Source organism: Acomys russatus, chromosome X (assembly GCF_903995435.1).
Source record: "Acomys russatus chromosome X, mAcoRus1.1, whole genome shotgun sequence".
NCBI classification, from domain to species: Eukaryota; Metazoa; Chordata; class Mammalia; order Rodentia; family Muridae; genus Acomys; species Acomys russatus.
The window spans coordinates 20,968,950-20,977,551 of record NC_067169.1 but is presented as its reverse complement, the minus strand read 5'-3'; the positions used below and the strand labels follow the sequence as shown (position 1 = coordinate 20,977,551).

Below are 8,602 nucleotides of genomic sequence, written 5' to 3'. Positions count from 1 at the left end.
GAGAACAATAAAAACTTGTATAAAATAAGAGCAGAATAAAGGAAAGACAAGGCTATCAGACTACTCAATTGCTATAAAACTTTTCACAGAGAAGATGAAGATGAGCCCCCAAAATGAGCCTCAACAAACTTGGTTTCTTGACTTGGTTCATACACAGTCTTTTATAATTCAGTCACACATCTTAGATCCTCAGTGTTTTCATATGAGAATGAATAGTTGCTTTCAATCTGTTTAATTAAAAAGTCACCAGCAAGAAGTCAGATGATGAATTCAGGGTTTTTTTTTTTTTTTGGTGGGGTTTTTAGTTCTTTTCCTGCTTTCCCTCTTTCTTCTCCCTTTCTCCCATCCCCACTTCTAAAAAAACAAAACATACACTCTCTCAAAAAAAATAAACAACTTAACAATTGATAGGTACAGCCAATTGTTTGACTAGTAAAAACTAAACTAATTAATAGATGCATATACTTACACAAAGCAATTTTGTCCACCATTCTCTTCCCTACATATGCTTGCATTTAATTCTATTAAAAGATATTTTAGGACAGTTTCTTTTTTTTTTAAGTATCATTTAAGGATTTCTTCTTTTTTAAAGATTTATTTATTTATTATGTATACAAATCTCGTGATAGATGGTTGTGAGCCAACATGTGGTTGCTGGGAATTGAACTCATGACCTTTGGAAGAGCAGTCAGTGCTCTTAACCTCTGAGCCACCTCTCCAGCCCCGACAGTTTCTTTTTAATGGCACAGCTGCTTATGACTGAGGAATTAGCTATGATATACTTTTTTTTCTATCTTTTACATGTGAAAGCAAATTGAGTGCTAAACCTTTTATTTTTAGAAATAATAGTCATACAATTGTTTGCCTAGCTTCTATCAAAAGCCCTTAATAATTTTGGAATTGGTTGACCTTTCTATGAACCTCCTAGAGGACTGTTGTCAAGTTCTTCCATTCAGCATGGTAAAACATGGTAAAAGCACAGTTATACTTCTTACTGAATCTCTAGCTCAGCAATACAGGGCTTTATGTAGGTGAATACAAATGGCAAGGGACATAATCAAGTTCAATGTGTGTTGCTGAGAAACAATGTGGAAGCCATGGCTTAACATTTCTCAACACATTTAATGTCATGGTTATATTTAATTGCATTCACTCCAGAAATATACCTCTACTATCTATACTGATGCACAACTGTCATCAAATGGCATCCACTCCACAGTCCAAAGAAGGTCAGTAGACAGGTGGACTGGAAGGATGTATAGGTACCAAACCAACAAAGGCTCAAGTGATTATGATGAGAGTAGTGGTATTGTTCAAGATTATACATAACACTCAAGAGCCTAGAGTGATTAATGTGTCTCTTTTTAAAGGAGACAGTTGGCATGGGAACAGAGGAGGGAGACTGGGGATTGTATTTCCTGGGTGATTTTAAGTGTCACTTACGATAGAAAACATATTCAGTGTAAGAGGTCCAGACCCTGTCATCTGTTTGGTCATGTGTGACAGTGCAGGTGCCAGTGGAATTGCATGCTACCATGTGGAAGCCAGCATCAGCTAGTTTGTCAAAGGCTTGTTCCAGAAAAGTGAATTTGAGGTAGTATCGAGAAGTATATCGCTCAGGAGGGCGGTCTGGGTCTCTGCTCTCATTCAGTGTGTCTCCGAACACTTCTTTGGCTAATGAGATCTTACCACACACCATAATTCTGGCCACACGGCGGAATTTGGCATCTGTTTGGCTGTCCCTGCCCAGAGTATAGGAGCCTCGATAACCAATAGTGATGAAGCCAGCCTTCTTGAGCTCAGAACCAGTGGCAGCTGTCAGGACCACAGGATTATCAGGGCCACTAATATGGATGCTATTCGTTGAAGAGAAATTAAACGTGGTGTCAATGTTGGGTGAGAGCTCCTCTAGATCAATCTGACACGAATCGTTGCCCATTGAGTTGAGCTTGTTCATTTTAAGAGCCAACGTCTTGGCCAGTTCTGGCAACTTAAAATATTCTGCTTCTCTATGGAGGCGGCCACACTCCGGGAAGTGATCCGGAAGCACTACTTGCAGGTCTCTCATGTAGTCTAGGACATAACGAAAGAGAAAGCCATCTCGATCTATGAAGAATCTCCCTTTGTTGTCCTGGATCAGTGAGCAAGGGTTCTTTACACTGAACATTTCCCAGAGCCGGGAACCAGGAATGCTAATCAAAGTAGGATAGCGAGTTATATATACCTGGCCACCTACATTGAGTTCAATAATCTCTGGAAAATTGCCACAATCCTCAGTTTGTTTGATACAGCTTGACTTTTCTGGCATGGCCATGTTGACCTGCAAAAGCAAAATGTTACTTTTGAGCAAGAATGTATAATACAGGGAGTCTGTTCATAAGCATTTGTTTTCTGCATACATACATTCTGTATACTAGGAAACCCAAGGCTGGGGAGAATGCTTGTCATGTAAAAGCATTAGCCATGTAACTCTGATGATCCATCTGATCCCACACCTATGTCAGAACATGAATTCAGTGCCTTATACCTGCAATCCCAGATGCCTATAAGAGATGGGGACAGGAGAATTTCCCAGAAATTCATGTACTAGCTAGCGTAAAGTGTGTAACCCAGAAGAAACAAGAAAGATTCCATCTCAACAATGTGCAAGGAGAGAACTGACTCCTGAATCTTGTCCTCTGACCTCCACCTGTTGACTATGGTATACACACACACACACACACACACACACACACACACACACACACACACACACACACCATGTATTAACTGATTGAAAAAATAAATTCATGCAAAAGCATAAGCATTTATCCATTAGCTATGTAGACTTGAGAATGGCAGCACAGAAAATGAGTTCATGGTCTGGTTTGGCAGGCTTTTCTCTAGTTCTGAGGGCTTTTGTCATCCTTGGCAAGAGCTCTACCATGGAGAAAAACCCCAGCCCCAAACGCCAATATGTCAGACAGTATTTCTCATTTCATGCCAGGTTACCACAGTTTATGCAGGACCCCCTTTCTGCAATGTCTCTGTTTTTCTACTTTATCTTTTCAGCTCATTCACAGGCCTGTCCCTGGCCCCAGCACAGACAGCCATGTCAGTTCATTTAGAGTGCATCTTTGCGTTTGCACGTATTCTCACAAAATGAAGTTTATGGTTTTAAGTACATATGCTATTACATTACATTATACTACATATTTCCTCCCTAAGTTTTTCACTCTCAGTACTGTATTATTCAGATATCTTTTGTTGATAACACCTTGATATGTTCTTCTACCACGTTTTGCCACCCACTCCCAATGGCTACAGCCTAGATGGTTTTTAGCTGCCTGCTTTAGTACACATCCCTGCACATGCTGTCTATGATTTCCGAGACAGGCCTCTTCCTGTCTTCTAACTTTCAGTTTCATATTGGCAGCTCCTAGTTGACTGCTTTGATAGCACCTTTATTCTAGCAAGTTGAAAAATCACCTTTTTGTGTGTGAGAAGTGTTTTTTTAAAACAGACTTCATTATTATTTGTCTTCATGTTTCCAGCCTAAATAGGTCACATTTTATGATTTTTCCTATCATCAGAAGAACAATAATTTTGACATCTACATCACAATTCTAAATCTGGAGTCATCTTATTGACTAATGCTTCCTTCTTATCCATATTTGTCACTAACCTAGAAACCATTCCTTTGTGATGTCACTTGGACACACATTATTACAGCTGATGCTTATTTTACATTATGCATGAGTGTAATCCCCTCCCAGCTGCCTTGTCTCTCTGGTTGTTGCACATTCACATTTACCTTTCTTACTGTCCAACAGAAGATAGTATAAATTCTGCTCCCAGACCTGTTGCTACACCATTTCTCTGTTTACTACTATTAAATGGTTCCAATTTACCTATATATGAAATCCAAATCCCTTACCTGCAAACTCAAAACTATCCTACTAAGATGCCAAAGCTTCCTCAAAGTCAAGATAAGAAAATGAATTCAAATTAAATAAGGCATAAAAATTCCCCTAATGCAGTTCACCATTTTGACAATGAACACATGTTAAGAATATGAACTAAATTAAAATTTTAAAAAATGGACAGGTGGTGGTGGCATAGCCCTTTAATCTCAGCACTCAGGAGGCAGAGGCAAGTGGATCTTTGTGAGTTCGAGGCCAGCCTGGTCTACAGAGTGAGTTCCAGGACAGCCAAACCTAAACAAAGAAACTGTGTCTCAAAAACAAAACAAAACAAAACAAAACAAAACAAAGCAAATTAAAAAACGAATCTGAAATCTATGAGAAAACAAAAATATTAGCTCCAAAATTCCATAAGCTATCTGTTTCTTGCCTTGTTCTTTATTGGTTAACGTCAGTTCTCTTTCTCTTTGAACAAATGAAGATGCTGGCCACACTGAACCTATACCCAGTTCCTCAAGCTCATTCACATTTTCATGCCCATGTGCCTAAAACTTTTGATTCTGTGTGTTTGTTATGTCCCTTTTATTCATTCTACTAATTCAATACCTATATGTCACTTCCTGTAAAATAATAAAAGAAAGTGGCAGGTTTGAATTAGGATACTGACTCTACCAGTTATTAGCTCGGTAACTTTGGACAAACTGTCTGTTTTCTTCTCTGAGACTCACGTTTTTTTAAATCTAGAAAATGGATAGAAAAAAACCTGATTAATAAAATGAGAAGGAAATTATATATGAGTCATATAATTACTTAATACAGTATTTGCTGTATAGTAAATACTTAGCAGATGATAAGTAATCATAACCAGATGTTAGTTACATTAGCCTCCTGAGCTTGTCTTAGAGCAGTGGCTCTCAACCTTCCTAATGCTGTGACCCTTTAACACAGTTACCATGTTGTAGCGACACCAACAGCAAAATTATTTTTTACTATTTCATAACTGTAATTTTGCTACAGTTATAAACAGTAATGTAAATATCTGATATGCAGACGGGCTTAGGCAAATCCTGTGAAAAGATTCTTTAACCCCGAGGGGTCATGACCCACAGGTTGAGAACCACTGTCTTAGAAAATGTGGTGAAGCTTTGCTTTCCACTGAGTTATTTATGGTTCTCAATGTGTCACTGCAATCCATTGAGAGATGCTGCTTAAATTAGCAATCCTGTCTAACTTTCAACCCCATCCCTTTATATTCCATGTTAGTGCTGCAGTTTAGAAATTGTTATATTGGGACACTTAACAGCATCCTGGAATTGCTTATTTCTGTAGCAGTCTGTGGCTAATATATCCACAGATACAATGTAATCTTGATTATACTTCTTTGGATCAGCACCACTGTGAGATTCGTAAGACGCAAGGTTGGAGAAACTCTTGAATTGTGAGTAAATCACCAAGAAACACATGTTATTATAAAGTCATTAATTTCATAACCCCAGAGAAGATGAGTACACATTCATTTATAGAAGTTCGTTTTGAATTCATGTATATAAAAGGAAATGTAATCAATTTTTCAGATTTCTCAATATAAAAGGTGCTATTATTCCAAAAACATTATCAAAAGTTGAAGGTGCTTTTCCCTATTGTGCAAACAGTTCATTTTATAGCACAATTTAAAAAAGAGCAATGCAATTTCTCTCCTCGTTGTTTTAGATGTAGTTCTACACAAGTCAATTTGAAATAGTTCCTTAGAAACCACTCTTGCTCAAAAAGCATTGACTCATTGGGCCCAGAGGTTAACTGAAACCAAGGTGAACATTTGATGTCTCTGCCTTTATTCTGTGTTTGTTTGTCTCCTTTACTTTAGGTACTCAGATAAATCATTTTCGTTAGCCTTTCCTCTTGAATTGCTTTGGATTCCAGGAATGGCAGAACAGACCATCCTCCAGGAAAAAGTGATAATCCGTAATAGTATACTTTGGAGCAGAATAAGGGTCATCATACAGGACCAGAGCTGAAATGAATTTAACTCACGCTTCTTGCCCTTTTTACCAATTCCTGCTCTTCTCAGCATGGATGCACTGAATACATCTCTGTTTTCACAACTATTTCTCTCTGCCTCATATTGGTGATAGTATAGCTTCAGGGAGGAAGGGGGAGGGGATCAGAGGTGCCAGAAGCCAGACTTCTGACCTGACAACTTCAGTTATAAGTGAATAATCCAAAATATTATGAATCAGAGTTTTAGTCAATCTAGGGAAGTGGTGTTCAACCTGTGGGTCGTGACCCCATTTTGGAGGGGAGGGGGGGTGTCACATATCAGATATTTACATTCATATCAGTAGCAAAATTAACAGCTACAAAGAAGCAATGAGAATAATCTTAGGAAGGTTAGCATTAGTAAAGTTGAGAACCACTGATCTAGGGAGTCAGGCTGGGTAGCTTGTTTTGGCACTCATGTTAACAAAGCACTGTTAGCTACTTTCAAAATGACAGAGCCTTTATTCTGGGAGAAGAAATTGGAACAAGAGTCAGAACAGAGCTTTACTGGAACTTCAACTGCTGCTTTTCTCAAACAGGTTTTTAAACATAAATAGAAATTTTAGTGTGAAAAGCTACTTGTGGCACTATTCCTCATAGTTAAGACTGAATCTGAATGTGTGAGTGTTTTTTGGTTGATTGGGTTTTGTTTTGTTTTGCTTTGCTTGCTTTTTTTGTTGTTGTTGTTTCTGTCTTTGTTTAAGAAAATGGAAGTAGTTTATTTAATAATGAACAAATCTAGTTTAAAACAGCCCCTTGTGCATTATAACATGAAGTCAAGAAGGACGGACTCCACAAACAGGCAGATGTTTATCTGTTTGTATGTACTTGCAATGTAAAAAATTTCTTTTGTACATACAAAGCTTCCCGTATAACTTCCTTCTCCCCTTTTTCAGCCAAGTGTTCTCTGTTGAGCTGGTTTTGTTCATGGGGAAACAAACAAACGACCAACAAACACAAAGAGTTGTCTTAATCTAACCAGAAGCCAGTTTTAAAAATGCGTTTTCCCCCTTACTTTGTAGGGATCTGGGAAGGAGGACGGCAATCTTTTAAGAAACCCTGAAATGCCTTATTTATTCTCTTTCATGAATAAACTCAAGGTTCATAGAGGTTTGTTAGTGCCCTCAGTTAATCAGAGAAATAAGAGTCCTTGCAAGACAGAAGTAAATGAGGTGACATTTAAACCAGGCTGAAGAGAAGATAAAACAGCTGTATACCAAGCCCGGAAGAACTGAATTGTATAGTCTATCATTTCAAAGGCAGTGAGGAAACTAACTAATCAATCTATCTCTCCCTTTTTGGCTCAGAATAATTCTACTTGTAACCAATATTCATGTTTTCCAAAGACAAAAGTCAACCATAGCAAAGTGCCCTACAAGGCACGATAAGTTCATTAAAATGATATGTGACTTCCCAAAAATATGCAGGAAGACATTTCTGAGAACATCAGACACTTTGTTTTATTTATTTTTTTTCATCAGACACTTTATAAACAACTAGTTTCCAGTTGTATTAAGCTTGAAATCCCTATGCCCTAATCTCTCTTTCCTACCGCCCTCCATTTCCTTGCCGAACCTTTTACTTTGTTTTCTCTGTCTCTCTTGGCTTCTGTCTCTCTCTTTCTCTCCTCTTTTATACTAATGTGTTTTAAATATTCACTTGTTTCTAAGAACAAATCCATACATTTAAATTAGAAAAGCGATTCTCACCTTTTATGCTGCTCCAACTCAGAGATCCAAGAAATCAAAGTAGTTAGCAGCTAAACTGAAAGTATAAGCAAAGGGAGAAAACAACTTCAAGTAAGAATTAAGAAATGGTTCTTTGGCTCCACAGTATCCCCTTTCACTTCCAACTAGCTTGGATCTGTGACTTTTTAATCCGCTCATAAAAGAAAATGTTAGCACCCCGATGCATTAAACCCAATCAAAATGCTTTCAAAACTAGCCAGATGCTGAAAAGCAATCCGAGTTTTCTGAATCGCCCCCCCCCTCCAAAGGAGCTTTGGCTGCTTTTGGAACTCTAAACTGCTTTCCAGTCACAGGTTTCACAGTAGCTTTTCTCTCAATAGAGAAACAACAGACGAGCCTGTCCCCAGCTCAAAGGCAGAAGCTCCCGAATTCCAGAAGCAATGAACTGGAAAGAAACAGCAAGGAGGTTGATAGAATAGTTACTTACCTTGAGTCTCCAGCCACTGAGGTACTGCCAAGGCAAGCTTCAGTGCCTGTCTGCCTCGCTGCTCTGAGGGCTCAGCTCGACCGAGGAACGCCTTTCTGTTCTTCCTCTCTTTTGCTGTGTGCTTTGGTGCTTGATTTGAGTTTTCCTCTTTAAAACTAACAGTCCTGTAGACCCTCCTCCCCTGCTATGACATACTTGACTTCCTCTCCAGCCTGGGCCGGCCTCCCTCTCTATTCTGCAGCCCCAGGAAGAAGCAAAGCAAAGCAAAGCAGAGGGAAGGCAAGGAAGGGGGAGGGGGCGAGAAACAAAGGTGGTTGTGGCGGCGGTGCGTGAAGAAATTTTGGCATCTTGGTTACTGCAGAGCAAGTAAACATTTTGCAGTCACAATTACATGAATGATTTGTAAGGGTTTTGTTGTTTGTTTATTTGTTTCTGAAACAAGGCCTTCTTACATACCCCAGGTTAGTCTTGAAATTTACTTCTGTGTC

At 38.7% G+C, this 8,602-nt stretch overlaps 1 protein-coding gene across 1 annotated transcript; it reads right to left on the bottom strand.

The window, feature by feature from the left end:
- Nucleotides 1-782: 782 nt before the first annotated feature.
- Nucleotides 783-8,370, bottom strand: LOC127184965 (BTB/POZ domain-containing protein KCTD12-like). Its single transcript, XM_051141446.1, has 3 exons — nucleotides 8,115-8,370; nucleotides 7,649-7,703; nucleotides 783-2,320 (listed from the first exon to the last, which is right to left on the bottom strand). Exon 3 carries the CDS (start codon nucleotides 2,312-2,314, stop codon nucleotides 1,436-1,438), a length of 879 nt encoding a protein of 292 aa, XP_050997403.1. The 5' UTR covers nucleotides 2,315-2,320; nucleotides 7,649-7,703; nucleotides 8,115-8,370; the 3' UTR covers nucleotides 783-1,435.
- Between the last annotated feature and the right edge of the window lie 232 nt (nucleotides 8,371-8,602).

Coding starts and splice junctions, on each gene's coding strand:
- LOC127184965 (XM_051141446.1), bottom strand. CDS start 2,314: ATGGCCATGCCAGAAAAGTCAAGCTGTATCAAACAAACTGAGGATTGT.